Below are 24,732 nucleotides of genomic sequence, written 5' to 3' on the forward strand. Positions count from 1 at the left end.
AAGGCAAAATAAACAAACCTTCAGGCTGTTATAAGCGAGACTATCTACAAGTTGGTCCTTCGTCATTATAGATAGACCAAGCTCAAGCTTTGGGTATCCCATGTTGTCCATCATTTCCCGGCAAACATCAATCTCCTTGTTGTCTGGTAGACAGTAAAGAAGTCGTATTCATCGCTCCCTCCATAAACTAAGGATCCCTGAGGCCTTTAAATATTGCACTTCTTAACGGGGACAGATTCCTCATGTGGATAAAATTTCTTGATGGGAACAAGGATGGGAGAAAAAGCTCCATTGTGATCGTTCACAGGGATGGGGAATTTTATTCCCATGGAGACGGGGATGAGGAGTCCGTTGCCATCCCTAGGTCAAGTTGACTTTTTGTTATCAAGACATCTATAGTGGCTAGCTCCATTAAGCTTCCACACTTTATTTATTGTTTGTGCTTACTTTTCTAGTTTAGTTTGCTAGACTAGTGATAGAATTGGACCTAGGTTGCATAACTCTTTCGCGATAAAGATATCAACACACCTAGCAAAATCATAGTTGAATATCTAGATAGATTATTTTCATGAATATGTTTGATTAGGTGAAAAATAGAGTCCTTAGTTTAAGAACTAGATATTTAAGTTATCTATTTCATCCACCTCTTAGGCATCATGGTCCCTTCAAGTGGTATTACAGTAAGTTAGCTTAATCTGAACCTTTGGTTTCACCACCATTGAGCTGACACTGTTTAGGGTGGTTGTTATGAATAACTCTAGGTCTTTGCACTTTGGCAACATTAACTTTCTCTATTGGAGTACTATAATGATTTGCTACATAGAGGTGGTTTATCTATATGTTTGGAGAGTTAGTTGTAATAGGATGAAAACACAAAAGAAATCTAAAGAAACTAAATGTGAGTGATGAAAAGAAATTTATCTTGATGCAAGAGCTAAAAATTGCTTGTTTGAATCTTCTATCGTAAACATTATTAACCAAGTGTTCACCCTACCAAAAACAAATGAAATTTTATTAAAATTGCATGAATTCTAAGACACTACAACCTTTTAGGCCTTCTATGACATTGTGATTATGTCACCAACTAGTATTTATTTGTCACAGGTTGTGTTTTGGTGACATCGTTGTGACGAAAAGGTCATCGTCACAGAAGGTGCGTGTTAAATAGACTACAATGACGATCATCAAAAAAACGTCATAGAGTTTATGACACACATCAAATTCGTCACTAAATCTATGACACTCTATTTTGTCATAAGTCATTATAAAAACGTCACAATTTGTATTGACATGCATTGCCACATGGCTATGGTGATGAGGTGGCATGTGACGTGGCAAACCGTTATGACGAAAACATTTGTCATAGATTTGATCACGTGGCAAGCCACGTGGCAGATGATGTGGCAAAATTGTTGTGACAAAGAATTTTGTCATAAATTGGGAGGCGTTGGCCGCTGACATGGCAAGTGATATGGCGAAGCATTTGTGGTAGATATAATCATCATGAGAATGATCACATCATATGAATTCATACCATGGAATATTACACATCACAACCAAAATATCATATGAATATGTTGAACACAAATATTTCATCCATGAGAGAATTATATAACTTCAAAACATATATCTGCAAATTCTTTAACTTAAAATCCAAATCAAATCCTATAACTTCAACTCAAAGTATTATACATTAAGCATAATTGAAATAATCATATAACTTCAAATCTAGAGCTACTGTAACAAGCTACTATAACAGCTATAAGGTTGTAGGCCCTATAGTGGTTAGTTAGACTTAAGATGGAGGCACTTGGCCTCGATTGAAGCTTAATAGTTGATGAAGGAGGTTATTTTCTTCGATCGATCTCTTCATACTATTAATGGTCTCCTGAGATGCTTTTGCTGCTACATTTGAGGATCTCCAGCTCGACGAGGCCGAGCAACATGAGCCCCGTTGTGAGCCTAGACATGATCCCTGCGAAGAGCACGAGGAAGGAGATGCTCACACAATCACTATCAGTCAAACCATACAATGAGCAAATAGTAATTTTTGGACATCAGATGAATACCTCTCCAAAGGCAAGAACAAATGTCGCTGACAATAATACAAAAAGAACATGATGAAACATTCTATCAAAAATATAGGAAGTGCCTGAAAAGGTTGCAACGAGGTAAACATAAAAGTCAATGGTTAAAACAGAATGGAGTGCGAAAGGTATCAGAAAAAACAACATGTGAAATAAGAAAGGAATAAGGTATAAGAGTATCAACTGGTGAAAGAACACTAGTATGAGAAGTGTGATAGTAGATTTAGGACTGGAAAAATAATATCGATCAGATATACATACACCATATGATGTAATTGGACTAACACATATTGGTCGTGCTGCAGTTGGATGATGAAAGAAACTAGTAGCAACTGGGAGAAATAAGCCTATAGTGGATGCAATAGGTGTTATTCTCAATCTTATCTAAACTTCATCAAATAGTTCCAAAATGTAAGATAATCATAAACAGGATTACAAAAAAATCATGCTGACATGGTGCAAAAAAAAGTTGAACAGACACAACTTCAGAACATTGTCCCTCTCTCCTAATAATGAGTTAAAAGGTATAAGTGTTGATGCTAGGATAATTCATTAGAAGCTTTAAACTAAAATTTCGATATTACCATACATTCTTGTAGCAAATGAATACACTTCTAGAGTACAAAATAGTGTGATAATTGATATGATTGGAATCCAGATACTCTACCTCCATGGCAGCAACATTACACAACAATAGGGTGACATGAAGCTGGTGTTGCTTTTGAACAACTGGAAGGCCGACAGCTGCAACAAACAAAGTAAATAATAAACAACACTTGAGGGACAACAACAATACACTATTGAAACTAAAAAGGGGATGCTAAAATACCGCACCAGGGTCGAGTCTTAGACCTATGCTTTGGCGTAGCAGCGACATCGTAGCCCATTTGAGAATGACCAAGACATTACCGGGGTCGAGGCTTAGAACAATGGTTTGTCATGGGACAAATCAGGAGATTTTTTAACCCAGCCTAAATTTTTTTATACGGGGAGTCAAACTAAAAACCTAAGGAGTGCTACTTAGACCAGCTAATCAACTAGCTAGAGATCCTTTCACGCTGTAAAGATTACTAGGTAAGACAAAACTGAAAGTGCATTCTACCCTAGTAAATAAAAATGGTAGATACAGGATACTCCAGAGTGATCACTTTTTATGATTATCCATTGCATTATACTTCCTCTTCCCACTTATCTGATGTACCATTTCATATATCACCAGAACGAGGTGAACCATAGAAAAGAATGAATCCCATCCACAATGCTTTTCCTTATTCCTGACTATACCCATTTTTGTTTGTTCTCTTTCCTTTTCAAACACTTCTGCATGTAAAAAATATGTCAATGTTAGTGTTACCATCACATTTTATCCTCACTATCATTATTGCCACTTACAAAATCTAGCAGACTTCCGATACGAGCGAGAAAAAAATTCACCACCATACACCAAAGACGCTCTAATGTTCAAAATTACAGAGGTACTTGAGAATACGATAGAGTATATGACGTTCTCATCTCCATTCCTTCATGTAACCAGCCACACCAATGTGATCCCTACTACCAATATAACAAACCCGCACATAGGACAGTAACCAGATCGAGCACAACGAGGTAACAACAGGGAATGGATAGGGATTCAGATCGTACTAGCCTGAGCCTTGGTGTCGGTGCCGCTGTGTTGGAGGATCTCTAGCTCAACAAGGCCGAGCAACGAGCCCAGTGTGAGTCTGGACATGATCCCTGTGAAGAGCACGAGGACATGCTGAACGAATCATCCGCAACCAAAGTTATCCCCCAAAATAACTTATGGCCACAATGATACAACAGTTTCATAAACAAACAAACAAACAAATATTCAGTAAAGATAACTTGAAATGAATAAGTAGGTATATAATGTAGGAAATGTACCAACTCTGCACAAGGAGCACATGCATAACACAGGAGAATTTGAATCAGAAATTAACATCCAGTTTGAGAGAACAAAAATAGAAGAACATTCTCAAAAACTCTCACCGCAATATAACAAAACTTATGGAACATGAACAATCAGAGTATCCTCATCAGCCCAAGATACTACTCCCTCCATCCAAAATTCCCGACAGATAAGGACTCTGGGAATTTTAGGAAAAAAAGTGTACCAGGGGACTTCGAATAGGGAGCACATGCTGAACGGATCATCTGCAACCAAAGTTATCCTCTAGTTTAAGAAACCAGTTACAGTAGAGTGTTGCCAAGCTCTCATCACAATAAAAAAAGAATATGGAAGAGAAGGACTGAATTATTGTCCTCGTTAGCCAACTCAGATTGGTCCTCGTTAATTAACTTGTGGGTTAAAGTCCTTATTTTTGGGATATATCATTTAAACGTTAGGCACCCATATATATTCAATCCACGTGGGGTGAGGAACGAAATTTCAATATTAACAGGTTGATGCTACACATAAAACAAGGGTAAACTGGATGGTCTTTTCTCCTTATAGTTGATGGTGTCACAGGTTGCATTCGACGACAGTCCTATATAATAAACCAAGAATGAATCCAATGCTACATTAGGAAAAATTTATCTTTCGATGCTAAGGAAAGAACCATATGATATTCAGAAGCTGCATAGGGAATCTTCTCAAAAGGTTGGTTGAGCAAAAGTTTCAAGATAATATCCAGAACAATACTTTTCTGCACCACGAATACAACATAAACATTACAAGGTAGCCAAGTTAACACCCTTGTTCGCCTAAGTAGATTTTTCTAATTTCTCCTAACATCGGGGATCAGGATCCTTAATTATAGACATAAAACTTGCTCATTGCTTACTTGCTTGCTGTCGTCGTTGTTTGCTGTCCTGTAGTGGCACGCTCACTTGGCTAGCAGCTGCAGTCACACGCTCGCGGCTTGCCTACTACCCTGCAGTCTCGCGCTAAACTGGCGCAGCTGCTTGTACATGCGCTTCTCCTCTGGCCTCACGTGCTCACCCAGGGCGCACGGTGGCTGGCGCATGTGGTTCGCCCACACGGCCACACACAGACGCTTGGCCGCTCGAGGAGCTCGGGAGGGAATTAGAGGCGGGAGCCCTCACCTGCTCGCCGGCCACCGCCATGCTCGCGAAACCTTAGCACGCCCGCGGAGCCCCGCTCAACCCTAGCACGCTCGTGTAGCCGCTCAACCCTAGCACGCCCGCGTCCGCCACCGTGTGGGACTGTGGCCTATGGGTGCCAATTCATGGCAGATTGCAGTTGTTGGACCTCTAGAGACTATTTGGTCCAACAGTAGGAGCCGGGCACTAGTGGCCATAGGTCTCCTGCATGTGGTTATTGCGGGCCGACGTTGATTTGGTGGGCTGCGAAATTACTAAGGAATAATAGACAAGTTGTATGGGCTAACGTATAGCGAGCGCTATAATAGACCATAACGAGTACTTCACCTCTATAAATATGTACTCCTTTCGTTCCGGTTTATAAAACCTAACCATTTTTTATCAGTCTAATAATATAATACATGCTCTCTCTAGTCATACATACATCGATATATTAGTATAGAGAGAATTAAATACATTTTTAGTCTTTGAATTAGAGGTAGTTACACCTTATACATTGGGATGGAGGCCGGAGTTCATCTAATTATTTTATCAATAAACTTGTATGTATAACATAAATAAGATACATCTTTACCAACAAATACGCCAAAACCCTAGTGGAGGAAGAGACTTTTGGCCAACACTTAGATTATAATTTCAAGCCAGTTGTATTGTAGTTTATTTATTTATTTATTTTTCTAAAATTACATTTATGTATTATGAAAAAACTCATATTGTGGTAATCATATTGCCATGCGTGATGATGTGTCAAACATGAAGATCTATGTGGTAATGAGACCTTACCTTAATGGTGGGTCACGCGAGCTAATATGGATAATAGTATTTTTTTAAAAAAATACATCATATGTCTATAACATATGTGTATTGCCATGCAATATCGTCACAATTATTATGTTGAGAAAGTTATGACGATTCATATATTATCATAAAAAATTGTCACAAACATGATGCAAGAGTATATTATGACAATTTTAATGACGGGAGTTAAATTTTCGTCACTACACTAAGCCATCTTCTAAAAATCGTCATAAACAAGGTGATCTAATGACAAATTACTCTATTGTCATGGACTATTCGTCATATAAGGTCATAAGTGTTGTAGTGAGACAACGCACACAATGTCCATGAGCAAAAAACTTACCTAGTTAAACAAAGCTATAATTTTTTTCAAAATGAATGAAAACAAGCTTGTTAGATATACATATTTATAATTAAATCTAGTTCTCATTGAGCTCAATTTTAAAGGACTGACAAAGCTAGACGGTGTGGATATTATGAAGGAAATTATCACCGTACTACCACATAACAAATATTCAAGCATCCTCATCATCCTTCACAACGTGAAAGACTTGAGAAATATGATAAGTTAATGGCATTTTAAATATCACGAAAGATGGATAAAAAAGAATCCACCTCATCAAACAAAAATACAACTCTCATATGTGATGAGCATATGTAGACAAAGGGGGAAAAGCAAGCTGAGAAAAGCTCAAACTTAAGGTTCTCAATTAAATATGTAGATAAGGATGGTGATGATCAATCCTCCACCTCATTGTTCGATATTGATAAAGAAACAATCAAACAAATCTAGAAGATGACGAAGAATATTTACAAGATGATTCCAATAGATGTTCCCATCTAAGTTGAATACATCATATTCATAATTCAAATAACACAACAAAGAAACAAGGTGTGTAATAGTTGCGAGAAGTAATTTATGGAGGATTATCCAAAGAAGCTCACACCTAACAACAATAGTCTTAGGATAATTCATCAAGTGACGATAAATCTCAACATAACTTATATGTTTGTAACATATTCATCATCACGCTCCTAACCTATGATATAGGGTAACACTAAAAGATCTTCTAGTGTTAGCTAGCATGTATCATCTACAGTGGTGGAGCACAAACCAAAATTAAGGTATGGCAGTGAACAAGACACATATTACACTACATTTGCACATAACACACCTTACCTTTTTCTGGTGCCTTTCTTTTTGTTATCCTCGCTGTTGAATCCATCGCTATTGAATTAAATTTTTTGAATATTTCCTATCTATCTCACTTCCTCTAAATCTTTAATCCTTTATTCCTCACTGGCTCACTTCCTCTAATCCTATGTTCAACCTCAATGCTCAATCACGTCATCACGTGCATTGTGTTTGTGTTGCCCGTGCACACACAGCCACACACGAACACCACACAGGCGCACACACAAGATGAGGCGCTGAGGCGGCGACCAGCGAGGCATGGACGAGCTCAGGCTCAGGTGGCCGGCCGCTGCCCACCGTGGCACCACCCAAGGATGATTTCAACTGGGCAGGTTAGGGAGGCGGCATCGCGGCAAGGCATGATCGTGCGAGCTGAAAGTCGCCTAGAAGGGGGTGAATAGACGAAACCTGAAATTTATAACTTTAAACACACTACAAGCCGAGGTTAGCGTTAGAGTCAAATTCAAGTCCGAAAGAGAAGGGAAAAACAAATCAAACAAGAATTAAGGCGAGTGACACGATAATTTGTTTTACCGAGGTTCGGTTCCAAAGAACCTAGCCCCCGTTGAGGAGATCACTAAGACCAGGTCTATTTCAACCCTTTCCCTCTCTCAAATGGACACTTACACCGAGTGAGCCTTCTTCCTTAATCTCACGGGTCACTAAGACCCCGCAAGGACCACCACACACTTGGTGTCTCTTGCTTCGCTTACAAAGCACTTGAGAATAAGAATGGAAAAGAAAAATGGCAAGCCAAGCAACAAGAGCAACAAGGAACACAAAAACACCCTCTCTCAAGTCCCTAATGGAATTGAGTTGATTTGGCGGCTTAGAGAGGATTTAATCTATTTGATGTGTCTCGGAGTGGAGTCTTTTGCTCTTGTATTTAATGAGATGTTTGGAATGCTTGGATGGATATGAATGAGGTGGTTGGGGGTATTTATAGCCCCCAACCACTTCCATAGCCGTTGGGGAGGCTGCTGGCGATGGGTGCACCAGATAGTCAAGTGCGCCACCGGACAGGCACTGTTCCTTGTCCGGTGCGCCGCCATGTCACCCAACCATTAGGGTTCGGAGCTGGGTCGACCGTTGGAGCTTTGTCTTCTTGCGGCACCGGATAGTCCGGTGCCCCTCTGACTTCGCTGCTCTGAATCTGCGCAGTACTGTGCTGCACTGTTCACTTGGCAAAGTCGACCGTTGGCGCTGGCTAGCCGTTGCTCCGCTGGCACACCGGACAATCCGGTGGCACACCGGACAGTCCGGTGAATTATAGTGGAGCGCGCCCTGGAATTCTCGAGAGTGGCTGGTTTGAAGTTGTACGGTCCGGTGCGCCAACCTTCAGCACACTCAAGTCCTTTTGCTCCAATAAAATTATGTCCCTAACTTTGTTCTTTTCTTGGTTTGTGTTGAACCTTATGCACCTGTAATACATGAATTCTAGACAAACTAGTTAGTCCATGTGTTTGTGTTGACTATTAACCACCAAAATTAATTATAGGAAAAGGTTAACCCTATTTCCCTTTCAATCTCCCCCTTTTTGGTGATTGATGACAACACAAACCAAAGCAAATAATAAATGCAGAGATGAAACTAGTTTGCATTTGGAATGTGCATAGGTTACTTGGAGTCAAACCAATTGAAAATCTCACTAAATATGAATGGATTGCCTTTTCTTTTATTTAACATTTTGGACCACTTTTGCACCACTTGTTTTGTTTTTGCAAATCGTTTTGGAAAATCTTTTCAAGGTCTTTTTGCAAATAGTCAAAGGTATAGAAAAGATATTACAAGAAGCATTTTTAAGATTTGAAATTTCTCCCCCTATTTCAAATGATTTTCCTTTGACTAAATAAAACTCCCCCTGAATGAAATTCTCCTCTTAGCTTTCAAGAGGGTTTTGATATAGATATCAATTTGAAAATACATCAATTGAAATAAATACCAATTAAAACTTCATTTCGAAAAATACCAATTGAAAAATACCAATTAAAACTTCATTTCGAATTTTTTTGAGATGGTGGTGCGGTCCTTTTGCTTTGGCTTAATACTTTCTCCCCCTTTGGCATTAATAGCCAAAAACGGAGATGTCAAGAGCCCTTTTTTATCTTTCTCCCCTTTTGGGGCCTAATACTTTCTCCCAAATGGTAATATAAATATGAGTGAAGGGTTATACCATTGAGAGTTTGTGGGAGTAACAGCAAAGGGTAAAAAGTACCGTTAGGGTTGAGTGGAAGCGCTGTCTTTGTCGAATACTCTATTTCCCTTTCAATCTAAGACTAATACAAGATATACTCATGGAAGCAGATTAGTCTTAGTCTTGGCACAAGAAGAATAAGAAATATGCATTTGTACCAAATGAAAGAGATATAATCAAAGGTATATAAATGAGCTATGTGTGCAATGTTTCAATCAAAGTTCCGAGAATCAAGTATATTTAGCTCATTCCTAAGTTTGCTAAAATTTTTCTCATCTAATGGCTTGGTAAATATATCGGCTAATTGGTTTTGAGTGTTAACATAAGCAATTTCGATATCCCCCTTTTGCTAGTGATTTCTCAGAAAGTGATACCGGATGTTTATGTGCTTAGTGAAGCTGTGTTCTACGGGATTATCCGCCATACGGATTGTACTCTCATTGTCATATAGGAGAGGGACTTTGCTCAATTTGTAGCCATAGTCCCTAAGGGTTTGCCTCATCCAAAGTAATTGCGCGCAACAATGACCTGCGGCAATGTACTCGGCTTCGGCGGTGGAAAGAGCTATGAAGTTTTGTTTCTTTGATGCCCATGACACTAGGGATCTTCCTAGAAACTGACAAGTTCCTAATGTGCTCTTTCTATCAATCTTACATATGGCCCAATCGGCATCGGAATACCCAATTACATCAAAGGTAGATCCCTTAGGGTACCAAAGCCCAAACTTAGGAGTGTAAACTAAATATCTCAAGATTCTTTTCACGGCCCTAAGGTGAACTTGCTTAGGATTTGCCTGAAATCTTGCACACATGCATACAGAAAGCATAATGTCTAGTCGAGATGCACATAAGTAGAGTAAAGATCCTATCATCGACAGGTATACCTTTTGATCTATGGATTTACCTCCCGTGTCGAGGTCGAGATGCTCATTGGTTCCCATGGGTGTCTTGATGGGTTTGCCATCCTTCATTCCAAACTTCTTAAGTATGCCTTGAATGTACTTTGTTTGGCTGATGACGGTGCCATCTTGGAGTTTCTTGATTTGAAATCCTAGGAAATACTTCAACTCCCCCATCATTGACATCTCAAATTTTTGAATCATGATCCTACTAAACTCTTCAAAAGTTGACTTGTTAGTAGACCCAAATATAATATCATCAACATAAATTTGGCATACAAACAAGTCTTTTGCAATAGTTTTAGTAAAGAGAGTAGGATCGGCTTTACCGACTTTGAAGCCATTAGTGATAAGAAAATCTCTTAGGCATTCATAACATGCTCTTTGGGCTTGCTTGAGCCCATAAAGCGCCTTTGAAAGTCTCTATACATGGTTAGGATACTCACTATCTTCAAAGTCAGGAGGTTGCTCAACATAGACCTCTTCCTTGATAGGTCCATTGAGGAAGGCACTTTTCACGTCCATTTGATAGAGCTTAAAGCCATGGTAAGTAGCATAGGCAAGTAATATATGAATTAATTCAAGCCTAGCTACGGGTGCATAAGTTTCATCGAAGTCCAAACCTTTGGCCACAAGTCGGGCTTTGTTTCTTGTCACCACACCATGCTCATCTTGCTTGTTGCGGAATACCCATTTGGTACCTACAACATTTTGATTAAGACGTGGAACTAAATGCCATACCTCATTCCTTGTGAAGTTGTTGAGCTCCTTTTGCATAGCCACCACCCAATCCGGATCTCTTAGTGCATCCTCCACCCTGTATGGCTCAATATAGGACATAAAAGAGTAATGTTCACAGAAATGAGCAACTCGAGATCTAGTGGTTACCCCCTTATGAATGTCACCAAGGATGGAGTTAACGGGGTGATCTCTTTGAATTGCTTGGTGGACTCTTGAGTGTGGTGGTCTTTGACCCTGAATTTCTTGATTATCTTCCTTGTCTTGATTATCTTCCTCTCCCCCTTGATTTATGTTCTCCTCTTGAGGTGGCTCATCTTCTTGATTTTCATTCTCATCATTTGAGCCTGTTCCTCATCTTGGGTAGGTGGAGATGCTTGATTGGAAGATGACGATTGATCTTGTGTTTGTGGAGGCTCTTTGGATTCCTTAGGACACACATCTCCAATGGACATGTTCCTTAGCGCAACGCACGGAGCCTCTTCATCATCTAATTCATCAAGATCAACTTGCTCCACTTGGGAGCCATTAGTTTCATCAAACACAATGTCACAAGAAACTTCAAATAATCCAGTGGATTTGTTGAAGACTCTATATGCCCTTGTGTTTGAGTCATAACCTAGTAAAAAGCCTTCTACAACTTTAGGAGCAAATTTAGTTTTTCTACCTATTTTAATAAGAATAAAGCATTTACACCCAAAGACTCTAAAATATGAAACATTGTGCTTTTTACTAGTGAAGAGTTCATATGATGTCTTCTTGAGGATTCGGTGAAGATATAACCGGTTGATGGAGTAGCAGGCGATGTTAATCGCCTCGGCCCAAAACCGATCCGGTGTCTTGTACTCATCAAGCATGGTTCTTGCCATATCTAGTAGAGTTCTATTCTTTCTCTCCACTACACCATTTTGTTGAGGTGTGTAGAGAGAAGAGAACTCATGCTTGATGCCCTCTTCCTCAAGAAATCCTTCAATTTGAGAATTCTTGAACTCTGTCCCATTATCGCTTCTTATCTTTTTGATCCTTAATCCAAACGCATTTTGAGCCCGTCTCAAGAATCCCTTTAATGTATCTTGGGTATGTGATTTTTCCTGCAAAAAGAACATCCAAGTGAAGCGAGAATAATCACCCACAATAACAAGACAGTACTTACTCCTGCCGATGCTTATGTAAGCTATCGGGCCGAATAGGTCCATGTGGAGTAGCTCTAGTGGTCTGTCTGTTATCATTATGTTTTTGTGTGGATGGTGGACTCCAACTTGCTTCCCTGCTTGGCATGCACTACAAACCCTATCTTTCTCAAAATGAACATTGGTTAGTCCTAAAATGTGCTCTCCCTTTAGAAGCTTGTGAAGATTCTTTATCCCAACATGGGCAAGTCGACGATGCCAGAGCCAACCCATATTAGTCTTAGCAATTAAACAAGTGTCTAGCTCAGCTTGATTATCATTAAAATCCACTAAATATAGCTGACCATCTAACACTCCCTTAAATGCTATTGAATCATCACTTCTTCTAAAGACAGTAACACCTATATCATGTAGCCCATTTTACACAATTGAGAAATAGAAAGCAAATTATAATATAAGGAATCTACAAGAAAAACATTGGAGATAGAATGGTCAGGTGATATAGAAATTTTACCCAAACCTTTGACCAAACCTTGATTTCCATCCCCGAATGTGATAGCTCGTTGGGGATCTTCATTTTTCTCATAGGAGGAGAACATTCTCTTCTCCCCTGTCATGTGGTTTGTGCACCCGCTATCGATTATCCAACTTGAACCACCAGATGCATAAACCTACAAAACAATTTTAGGCCTGGTTCTTAGGTACCCAAACAGTCTTGAGTCCTTTGACGTTAGAAACAAGCACCTTGGGTACACAAACACAAGTCTTGGAGCTCTTGTGTTTGCCCCAACATATTTGGCAACTACTTTGCCTGATTTGTTTGTTAGCACATATGAAGCATCAAAAGTCTTAAAAGAAACATTACATTAATTTGATGCAGCAAAAGTTTTCTTTCTAGGCAATTTAACATGAGTGGTATGCCTAGAGCTAGAAGCCTCATTTTTTGTATATGAATGCATGATGAGAAACATTGTGAGGTTTCGTAACATGAATCTTCCTAATCTTATGTTCGGGATAGTTTGCAGGGTATAAAATGTAACCCTCACTATCCTGAACCATGGGAGTCTTGCCCTTAACAAAGTTAGACAATCTTTTAGGGGCATTAAGCTTGACATTGGATTGGTTCCCATATTGGAATCCAATGCCATCCTTAATGCCAGGGCGTCTCCCATTATAAAGCATGCTACGAGCAAATTTAAATTTTTCATTTTCGAGCTCATGCTCGACAATTTTAGCATTTAACTGAGCTATGTGATCATTTTGATTTTTAATCATGACAAGTTGATCATCAATAGCTTTGAAAGTGCATTCATCCCTTTTGTGAGTTTTGGTGATTTGGATAACAACACATTTAAAGGTCTAACAAGTTTGCTAAGTGTTGAACAGGAAATTCAGTATGATGAACATACTTGAATAGTGTATAATGATCAGTGAACAAGGTTCAACACAAGGTGAAATAACCAGTGAGACAATGCAAATGGATATAATATGGTCTCTATATTGGTTTGAATATATGGACAAGTCCTGAGAAATCACTATGCATAAATATGATCATAATAGAGGTTGAAGTGATTAAGAGGATTGGTCAAGCCAAAGTGAATAAGATATGAGGAATCGTGAATTGGCTTGACCATATTACTATTAGTCCATATATGAATATATGAGAATCAAACTAAAGCTTGATTAATCTTAATAGTTATATCTAGAAGACATTCAAGCAAGGTTCACAATATTGAAGAAATGATTCTCTTAATGGATGCTCAATAGGATGTGACTCAAGAATGGCTTGATAGGGTGAAGATAGCAAGGAAAGGGCTTCGAGGAACTAAGCGAAGGTGAAGGCCAAGCGACGGCTTGTAGACCAAGGTACCATGGCTAAGGTGAAGAAGAGAGTACTTGCACTAAGTCGATGAACTAATCAGCTATGAAGAGTTACAACATGTTGATGCATCAGTAAGGTGACTTGAAGCCATGATTTGAACTCATATAAGGTGATATGGTACAAGTCACAGGGTTTGATTTGAGTTTGCTTCAAAAGGTGAGACAAAGATGTTTGTGATCCTTATGAAGCAATGCCATAGAGAAATCACACATGAGACACCAATGACTCAAGGAGTTTACTTCATTTTATTTTATTTAACTTGAGTATAGGAATCGTCGTACTATAAAGGGGGATCCAAAAAGAAGGTTGGTGTTTGCCAAAGCTCAAACCTCTCTATTCAAAAGCTATTTATGAAAAGCAAAAATCTCTTTATCGCTCTATGGTTGACCATGGTTAGGTTTGAGAAACCTAGAGTGTTCTTGCTGAAAAGCAGCTGAACTTGTTCAGCTGCAGCTGAGCTTTTCAGCTGAGCTGGACTTCAGCTGAGCTGAGCTCCTTCAGCTGCAGCTGAGCTTTTCAGCTGAGCTGGACTTCAGCTGAGCTGAGCTTCTTCAGCTACAGCTGAGCTTTTCAGCTGAGCTGAACTTCAGCTGAGTTGAGCTTCTTCAGCTGCAGCTGAGCTTTTCAGCTGGGCTGAACTTCAGCTGAACTCAACTTCAGCTGTGAACCTCTTTGACCATACACCAGCTGAACTTGCCTCTGGGCAGTTGAGCTGGGGTTTTCTCTCCTAAACTCTCTGGTCAAGACCGGTTGAACTGGTCCTGAGGGGCAGTTCAGCTGGTCTCTGACCCCTCTAACCTCTGATCTGCAGTCTGCCAGTCAGACTGGCAAACAGGTCGCCAGGAGCTGTCAGGGGCGGTTCAACCGCCCCCCCTGGGCGGTTCAACTGGTTTTGGTCAACTTTGACCAGTCTGCGGTCAGTCTGCGCGTCAGTCTGCCAGTCAGACTGGCAGACAGGCTGCCAGGCCTGCCAGGGGAGGCTCAACCGCCCTAGGGGGAGGCTCAACCGCCCTCAGGCAGAAAAATCTGCCCAACGGCTAGTTTTGAGCTCCACCTATATATACTACCTCCTACCTCTCTCCCCACAGCAGTGAGCACGATTTGAACTCCATTTCTAACCCAAGAAACACCTCCCTCTCTCTCTCACACATCTCTTGCCTCTCCCATTTCAAATCTTTGAAGAGAAATCTTTGAGTGAGCTTGAGAGCTGCGGTTTTGTGCTTCATCTCTAAATCTCTCTTGCTCTTCTTCTTCATTCGAGCTTTGGTACTACATCGAGTTCTTTGTGGATTCATTACTCTTGGAGCTTCTAGCTCCTAGACGACTAGGTGTCTCTTGTGAGTCTCCAAATCTTGTGGAAGACCACAAGAAAGTTTGTATTACCCGCTCGTTTGAGCAAAGATTATTGTGTGGGCTTGACCTTTGTGGTCGGCAAAGGGAGGATTAGGGTTGAAAGAGACCCGGCTCTTTGTGGGCGCCTCAACGAGGAAGTAGGGCACCTTTTGTGGTGTGACCGAACCTCGGGATAAATCTTGTGTCTCTTGTGTTCTTGTTCATTGTGTTTGTTCATGTTCTTCGTTCTCTCACCATTCCGTGGAAGATTGTTTATATCTTTTTGGTGTGTGGATTTTGAGAAGTGCCCTTCTCAGATCTACTACTTTGAACCCTGTGGATCATTTAGAACATCTCATTTCCAAAGCTAACTGGGTGAATTTCGAGATCAATTCAGTTTTACCCAGTTTGCTTCTAGTTTTTGTTGAAAAAGTTTTAACTTGCCTATTCACCCCCCCTCTAGGCAACTTTCAATTGGTATCAGAGCCTAATCCTCGTTCTAACGCTTAACCGCGTGAGGAAAAGATCATGTCGGGGGGACTAAGAAACGAAAGTGCTTCTAAGCTTGAAAAAGTTGAGGTTGCCTCGACTTTATCTTTTGGTGCAGATGTTGATCCTAGGGCAATAGATCTTGCCATGAGAATCGCCGAAAGGATGTTCCTCAAAATGAAGGAAGATGAGGCGAAGAACAAAGTTGAAGAAGAAAATGATCGATGGAGACCAAACGACGAATCCACCTCTTCACAAGGTTCGTCTTTCAAATCCACTTCTCATATGTGCTTTATTGCTAATGGGAGTGACAGTGAAAGCGAAAGTGAGGATGAGGAGGAGCAAGAAAGTGATAGTGAAGATGAGGATGATCTTCAACAATTCTTCGCTCAGCTAAGCAAGAAACATCGGATGAGCTTGCTCAAACTCATGAAAAGAGCGGAAGAACAAAAAGAAATGCTTCATAAGCAAGAAGATATCCTCATCGAAAAAATCAAAGACTTGGAGAAGTTGACCAAAGAGCATGAGAAGCTAAAGTGCTCTCATGATGATTTGGTCCAAAGGTATGAAAAGATTTCAATTGAGCAAACTAGTACTTCAAATGCTTTATCTTGCGTTGCTCAATTAGAAAAAGAAAATACTATGCTCAAGAACACGATAGAAAGGCTAAATATTGAAAATCTAGCTTTGCAAGAAAAACATGATATGCTTGTGTGCTCTCATAATAAATTTATGGATTCACATATCATGTTAGAAATGGCTCATGAGGTTGTGTTAACTAATTTGAAATCATACCAACCTCACATATGCACATGTACTCAAGTAGAAACTATATTATCATGTGCTAACAAATGTTGCTCTCAAGAAAGCCAATCTTTCATTGAGCTAGAAATTTCAGGAATTAGTGATATTTCTATCACACAAGAAAATAAAGAGCTCAAGGAAGAAGTTGGAATGCTAAGAAGGAGCTTAACTCGTTTGAAGGGAAAGTGTCATGCTCAACCTTCTCAAGATAACCGTGATAATATGGTGAAAAAGCTTGAGAAGGGGACAACCGTAGCATGCACAAAACCCCTTCAAAAGAAAACCAAGCTTTCCAAGAAGGGCATGAGAAAAATCCATGGTGAGAAAATTAATGCTCATATGATTTGCTCTAACAATGTACCTATGTGCTTCAACAAAGAAAGATCAAAGAGAAGCGATAGGAGGTGCTATGGATGCAAGGAGAAGGGCCATGAAATTGATTCATGCCCCCACATGAAGAATCAAGACCTTGCACGATCAAGAAAGATGACCATCAAAAAGGATGAAAGCAAAAGGCAAATGCATTGCAAGGACAAGCATCGCATTTGCTACAATTGCCGTGAAAAAGGTCATCTATTCAAGGTTTGTCCAAAGGGTAAAACTCCTAAGCCTAACTTGTCAATACATTCAAATATGCTTAGGAGACCCAAATTTGACTCTTGTGCTAGAAAGGTGATGAGTTCACCACATTCTAGGACCAAGGCTATTTGGGTGCCTAAGTCCTTATTGGCTAACCTTGATGGACCCATCCAAAGATGGGTACCAAAATGTACTTGATAAGTTTTGCAGGTACCCACAGATGATATGAAGCTTTGGGGTGCTTGAGCGGTTTAACTCAATTCTTATCTCAAGCTATCAATCTTACATTGTATATCCTTTAAGATTGACCCAAAGATGAATTGAGTTGTTATATCACTAACTTCATATTCATCTCTACCAAGAACTTGTGTTGTAGGGAATAAGGATTAACCTTTGTGGGAATCAAGCAAAAGGCCTACAACCAAGTGATATCCAAAGGATGGTAACAATTAATTCTTAAGTGCACATTGCTTTTAATTAGTATATTACTTTGTGTCTTTTGTAGCCACATAGGAAAAATGAAGCACTTGAGAATGAACTTAAAAGATTTTACCTTGCTTTGGAAAGGATCTAATTATATGGTAGATTGCAAGTTCATATTTTTATATTATGACAATCTACATGCTTTAAATTGGTTGTATGTATCTTGTGGCATATTTCAAATTGATTATCGTATTATTGCCATGACCTAGACATAAAGAGGATTATCCCATGTTCTTAAATGAATAGAGTGCTAAGTAAGAAATTCAAATTCTTAAAGCACTTACCAAAAGGGAAATTCTCTATATGACTAGAGTTGTGAGACTAATGTTTTTATCTAAGTGATTTATGTAGTTTCACAACATGAGAATGTGTTTCCCAAATGGAGTGTGACATTCAACGTTCAAAGAAGATCTAACCAATACTATGTGATGTATTCATTCTCATTTAAATTGGTTTTGAGTCTTCTACATTAATCACTCACCATGCTATGAATTAAACTTGCCATGTAAACTTAATTAAATAATCATGTTTTTTTACCTTGTTTAATTTTGGTGTTATGCATGATGCATGTAAGGGCAATTTAGTTCATATCATGAAGTTTCCTTATTTTAGTAACCTTCTTGTCATTTCATATACTAGAGGTTTCTAAATAGGAAACTATTGTTTGTGTTTCTAATGCAATCTCTTTTAAGCCATTTCATGGAAATTCATAAGTAGAGATTGTGCTCTTTCATTTGGTAAAATCACAAGCATTAAAGGTTAATCTTCAAACAAAAAAAGATTAGGAATGCTCAAGGCAAAGGTATGGAACTAGTTGTTTCATTTGGTATGTGACCAATAATAGTTCCTTTCAAGTGGCATCCTTTCAATTGGTAATAATCTATTTTATGGAAAGAAATGCCAATATGAAGGTTAAATTCCTTTTGGCTTAAATTTGTAAATTGGTGCATATTATTAATTCACTCATCCATGTGCATTAATTTAAAAGGAATTTAATTTATGCCTTTATGCCTCATAAATGATGATTTGTTTGCCATTCATATATAGTTATCATCATTCATTAAATACTTCCTTGTACTACTAATACCTCTTTTCAAAGTGTTTTATCGACTAGTTTTAAAAAGAAAAGAGATAACAAAGAAGGAAGTCTCCACAAATGATGAAAAGAAGAATACTAAGGTGACACCACCACAGATAGTAAGATCTGTCAAATTGGTATAAAAAATGGTACATTCTATTTGGTGGTAAGTACTCTTAGGCATAAGTTAATTCATTGCAAATTTGTCATGCCTTGACCATGATATGTAATATACTCCTCATGAGACTCTTAACTAAATTGAAAGTGCATGTGGCAAGTCATTCAAATACTTGATGCACATATCTAGTGGGAGAACATTATATATCTTGTGTCATAGAGAATAAGTTTTACTTGAGTAAGCTATAGTAAGACAATCCAAAATGGTAAATTTGTATCTCATTCATATGGATTGTAATCTTTGTTTTCTAAATAGCTACTCTTGATGCAGTTTAAAATTCCCTTATAGTTAAATCTAAAAATGCATAAGAACCTTTTTGTTGATATTCATCTCATACTTATGCACTAACATGGATATGATTTTTAAACTTTAAAAGGTACAATTAGTGATCCATACTCTTTAAATTTTGGAAACCCATATTTTGATATCTTAGAAATCTACTTCAATCGGTATCCATATGCTTCACATTGAATTGGATCACTAAGTTGTAAATTCCATGCATAACTTATCTTCATGATATGAATGCTTGTGCGACTAACCATGATAAGCTAGGTGCACCCAAGGTCAAGCTAGGTTCATCATCAAGAAGGCAACACAATGATGTATCAAGAAAAGGAGAAAAGGCTCCTATTCTCAACTCTAGCTTTTATCTATGTGATTAAATATTGACTTGAAACCATGTGAGATGGTTGTCAAGTATATGTGGGTGCCTACACAAAGAGAAAGGCCACAATAAGAAATGTGTGGGTACCCAAGGCTCTTACTACTAATCTCAAAGGACCCAATTCAAATTGGGTACCAAAATACGAAGCTTAAATTTGTTTTGCAGGATCACTCCTTAAATGGATCAAGCTGGGTGTTCGATAATGGATGTATAAATCATATTTGGAGATAGTAGCAAGGGTGGTAACAACTGAATCTCAAGTGCAAATTATTTTCAAATCTTATCTCTTTTGTGACTTGTGTAGCCACTAAGGGAAAAGAAGCACTTGAGGATATACATCAGTTGTTGATTATGAAATAAAGGTCTAATTGGAAGATGAATGAATATTATCATATGGTGAACAATCCAAAATTATGTGACGTATTCTCTATCTAGTTAATTTGGATTTGATTCTTCTTTATTAGACACTTACCATAATATGGATTAAGTCAGCCCTTTTAGACTTCATTGAACAACCATGCATATTATCCATGTCATTCAAAATATATTGTGCATGAGGGTTCAAGGAAATTTAGTCCATATTATGAGGTTTCTCTATTTTAGCAACTCGCTTGCCTTCCACATATAAAGGGTTGCTAAATAAGAAACTAGTGCTTGTGCTACTAATTCCATCTCTTGTGTTGATTTTATCCATAGAAAATCTATGTTAAGAGATGGTGCTTGTTTTAAATTGGATAAATCACAAGCTTAAAGGATATTATTCAACTAAAGTAAGATGAAGTTGATAAGAGGCCAAGGTATGAAAACTTCCTCTCCTTCAGTTGTTTTAGTATTCTATCCTTAGTGGGATGTACCATAGTATAAGTTAATTTCCTTGCAATATAAAATGTTCAACAGTGCATATAACTTTGAGATCAACTATATGTGTGCACTAGTTTAAAGGAATTTAATCTATCCTTTTGGGTTTCAAGAATGATGATTCATTCTCCATCCACATATAAGGATTATCATTTGTGAAACCCTCCCTTGTTTTTCTAATGCTCTCTTTTCTAAGTGTTTCAATAAGGTCCTTCCAAGTGTTTTCAAGATGGATTTAAAATCTATGGATATAAGAGTCTTGGTTGTTTCAATCATTGAGTTTCAATTGATCTCATATCAAGTATGATCGAATCAAGAAAAGATGAAAGAAGTTCAAGATCACTTGGTTGGATGAAATCGTAAAGAGAAAAGAGATCACAGTGATTCAAGAAGGGAGTTATTTTTTTTTGTCAACCAAATAATGAAGATGTAGTGACATATTTATATGATATCCTTCATTATGAGGTTTGAGGTTCATATTAGCATGCTTTACCCTTCAGGATTTCAATTGATATACTTTCAGTTCTTAAATCTTCAATTGGTTTAATTTTCATCATCTATATAAAGCATGTTATGTTAAGCCAAGATATAGTACAAACATCTCCTTTAACCTCACATTGTTAATATGCATAAGTGTACTTTGTGTACTCTTGCATGCACAAATTGAGGGAGAGTTTAGCCTATATCTTGTGAGACTAATGATTTCTTTCAAGTTCATGTTGTGTAGTCTCACACCTTGGAGAGCTTCAAATGAGGATGAATGGTTCCATAGAAATGAAAATGAGTTTCTCTTGAACCTATCAAGAAAATGAGTTTCTCTTGATCGTTTGAAGAGGATGAGTTTCTCTTTGAAATGTCAATCCTATCAAAAGCTAAGATGGAAATTCATGATTATAATGGAGACCATGTGGCGTAGAACAAAGGTGTGTCACTCCATGAACTATTGTATTACATTTGTGTATCTAGGCTCTTACATGCTAGTGTGTGCATGTATATGCAATATCTTAAGTCACATCATAAGGTTGCACTTGTGGTGACGATTAAAGAATCTCTAGATATTTGATTAATACCTCTTGTGGTGATATCATAAGTTAGTCTTAAGTCATCTTAGTGAGGTATGAGTCAAACATGCTAACTTCTCAAGAATCTTGACTTAAAATATTGCATATCATGTCTATTAATATACCTTTTAATTATGAGTAATTCCTTAAATTGGTACAATTTCACATTTTCATACTTTATTTGTACCAAGGTTCAAATTGTAGGACTTAATCCCCTGGCCTCACAAGTCCAAGTGCATAAGCTAAACAAGTATTCATCACTTGTATGCACACATTTAGGGGGAGAATAGTCTATAATTTGAATCTTTGAGACTAACTTCATTTCCAAGTCTGTTATGTGTGTAGTCTCGAATTAGAAAGGAATCTTCGGGCAAAGACAATCGCTTCCACTGCAAATTTTGATGGGTATCAAAGATTCTTTGCTCCAATAAATGTATCTTCTATACATTTCATAAGAGAATGAGTTTCTCCTGTATATGCTACTCCAACGTCATCTAAAATTGGTAAATATGTATCACATCTTTTTTGATTACAAATATCTGAAGTAGCATAACTTATAGATTCTCCTGTCTAGAACTTAATTGATTAAATAGTGCACATGTTTCTTATGTTGTATGATTATGTTCAATTGATACTCCTTTTATGCTAATGGTACTTTAAGTTGCAAATAAGTACTCTCAACAGATATCAATTGAATTCATATATATATGTGTGCACTAAAACTTGAGGAGAACTTAGTGTAATATGCTATTAGTGATCTATTTATCTATCAAATTGTATCAATTGGTGTTTTTCAATTGATATTTTTCATACATGATCACTAGTTGCATAATCCATACTTGTGCAATTATCATGTTGCCTCTTGTTGTGATAAGAAAATGCTAGGTGACATCTAGACTCCAGGTATCAAGATTTATCTTTCAGTTAGTATGACAATCTTCATTTGATATCTTGGACCTATGTCACAATTATGCCAACAAGAGCTTGCAAATGAATTCTAAATCCAACACAAGTTTGGAACACCCCCTTGAAAAGGTAAAACGCAAAGGTACATCACTTCATGTCACTTCTACATTACTTTTTTGTCATCTAAGGATCTTTTTCATGATAGTGTGTTCACATCTTGCTTAAATCATAATTTCTACCCTTTATATTCTTTGTATCCTTTTTGGAGATTTATGACAAAGGGGGAGAAATTTTGCATTAAAGCTTATCTTTATTTTAGAAAAGGGGAGAAATAATTAACAAAAGGGGGGATCATAAGAAAAACATAAGATGAAGAAAGTTGATAAGTGCATTCCATGTCATGAGCATCACGTTTATTTTATGACACACTGCACCCTATGAATAGTATGATATAAGTTGTCTATACTTTGACCTAAATATGTGCTTTTGGCATTTGAGTACAAAAGTGTTATTTTCTGAAATGCACATGTTTAGGGGGAGAAACTATATCATAGGATTCAAAATCTTATTTATCAAATCTTATGTAAGCTTTAAATGTGTTGTCATCAATCACCAAAAAGGGGGAGATTGAAAGTGCATTCATCCCTTTTGTGAGTTTTGGTGATTTGGATAACAACACATTTAAAGGTCTAACAAGTTTGCTAAGTGTTGAACAGGAAATTCAGTATGATGAACATACTTGAATAGTGTATAATGATCAGTGAACAAGGTTCAACACAAGGTGAAATAACCAGTGAGACAATGCAAATGGATATAATATGGTCTCTATATTGGTTTGAATATATGGACAAGTCCTGAGAAATCACTATGCATAAATATGATCATAATAGAGGTTGAAGTGATTAAGAGGATTGGTCAAGCCAAAGTGAATAAGATATGAGGAATCGTGAATTGGCTTGACCATATTACTATTAGTCCATATATGAATATATGAGAATCAAACTAAAGCTTGATTAATCTTAATAGTTATATCTAGAAGACATTCAAGCAAGGTTCACAATATTGAAGAAATGATTCTCTTAATGGATGCTCAATAGGATGTGACTCAAGAATGGCTTGATAGGGTGAAGATAGCAAGGAAAGGGCTTCGAGGAACTAAGCGAAGGTGAAGGCCAAGCGACGGCTTGTAGACCAAGGTACCATGGCTAAGGTGAAGAAGAGAGTACTTGCACTAAGTCGATGAACTAATCAGCTATGAAGAGTTACAACATGTTGATGCATCAGTAAGGTGACTTGAAGCCATGATTTGAACTCATATAAGGTGATATGGTACAAGTCACAGGGTTTGATTTGAGTTTGCTTCAAAAGGTGAGACAAAGATGTTTGTGATCCTTATGAAGCAATGCCATAGAGAAATCACACATGAGACACCAATGACTCAAGGAGTTTACTTCATTTTATTTTATTTAACTTGAGTATAGGAATCGTCGTACTATAAAGGGGGATCCAAAAAGAAGGTTGGTGTTTGCCAAAGCTCAAACCTCTCTATTCAAAAGCTATTTATGAAAAGCAAAAATCTCTTTATCGCTCTATGGTTGACCATGGTTAGGTTTGAGAAACCTAGAGTGTTCTTGCTGAAAAGCAGCTGAACTTGTTCAGCTGCAGCTGAGCTTTTCAGCTGAGCTGGACTTCAGCTGAGCTGAGCTCCTTCAGCTGCAGCTGAGCTTTTCAGCTGAGCTGGACTTCAGCTGAGCTGAGCTTCTTCAGCTACAGCTGAGCTTTTCAGCTGAGCTGAACTTCAGCTGAGTTGAGCTTCTTCAGCTGCAGCTGAGCTTTTCAGCTGGGCTGAACTTCAGCTGAACTCAACTTCAGCTGTGAACCTCTTTGACCATACACCAGCTGAACTTGCCTCTGGGCAGTTGAGCTGGGGTTTTCTCTCCTAAACTCTCTGGTCAAGACCGGTTGAACTGGTCCTGAGGGGCAGTTCAGCTGGTCTCTGACCCCTCTGACCTCTGATCTGCAGTCTGCCAGTCAGACTGGCAAACAGGTCGCCAGGAGCTGTCAGGGGCGGTTCAACCGCCCCCCCTGGGCGGTTCAACTGGTTTTGGTCAACTTTGACCAGTCTGCGGTCAGTCTGCGCGTCAGTCTGCCAGTCAGACTGGCAGACAGGCTGCCAGGCCTGCCAGGGGAGGCTCAACCGCCCTAGGGGGAGGCTCAACCGCCCTCAGGCAGAAAAATCTGCCCAACGGCTAGTTTTGAGCTCCACCTATATATACTACCTCCTACCTCTC

General features: G+C 38.4%; 1 protein-coding gene across 35 annotated transcripts; it reads right to left on the reverse strand.

Annotated features, from left to right (window-relative positions):
• Positions 1–1,569: 1,569 nt before the first annotated feature.
• LOC100501048 (uncharacterized) lies at positions 1,570–5,346 on the reverse strand. 35 transcript variants are annotated; one of them, XR_004852057.1, is made up of 7 exons: positions 4,895–5,342; positions 4,098–4,597; positions 3,732–3,887; positions 2,922–3,407; positions 2,755–2,831; positions 2,070–2,152; positions 1,576–1,975 (listed from the first exon to the last, which is right to left on the reverse strand). XR_004852057.1 is itself a non-coding variant. In XM_020542375.3 (6 exons), the coding sequence occupies exons 2-6, from the start codon at positions 4,260–4,262 to the stop codon at positions 1,963–1,965; spliced, it is 306 nt and encodes a 101-aa protein (XP_020397964.1). In that variant the 5' UTR covers positions 4,895–5,343; the 3' UTR covers positions 1,576–1,962. The 35 variants fall into 35 exon arrangements, 1 of the variants encoding a protein (XP_020397964.1); XR_004852055.1 differs by having other exon boundaries at positions 1,591–1,975; positions 4,098–4,262; positions 4,895–5,338; XR_004852059.1 differs by having other exon boundaries at positions 1,591–1,975; positions 3,732–3,824; positions 4,223–4,262; positions 4,895–5,337.
• Positions 5,347–24,732: the final 19,386 nt, after the last annotated feature.

This window comes from Zea mays, chromosome 8 (assembly GCF_902167145.1).
Source record: "Zea mays cultivar B73 chromosome 8, Zm-B73-REFERENCE-NAM-5.0, whole genome shotgun sequence".
Taxonomy (NCBI): Eukaryota; Viridiplantae; Streptophyta; class Magnoliopsida; order Poales; family Poaceae; genus Zea; species Zea mays.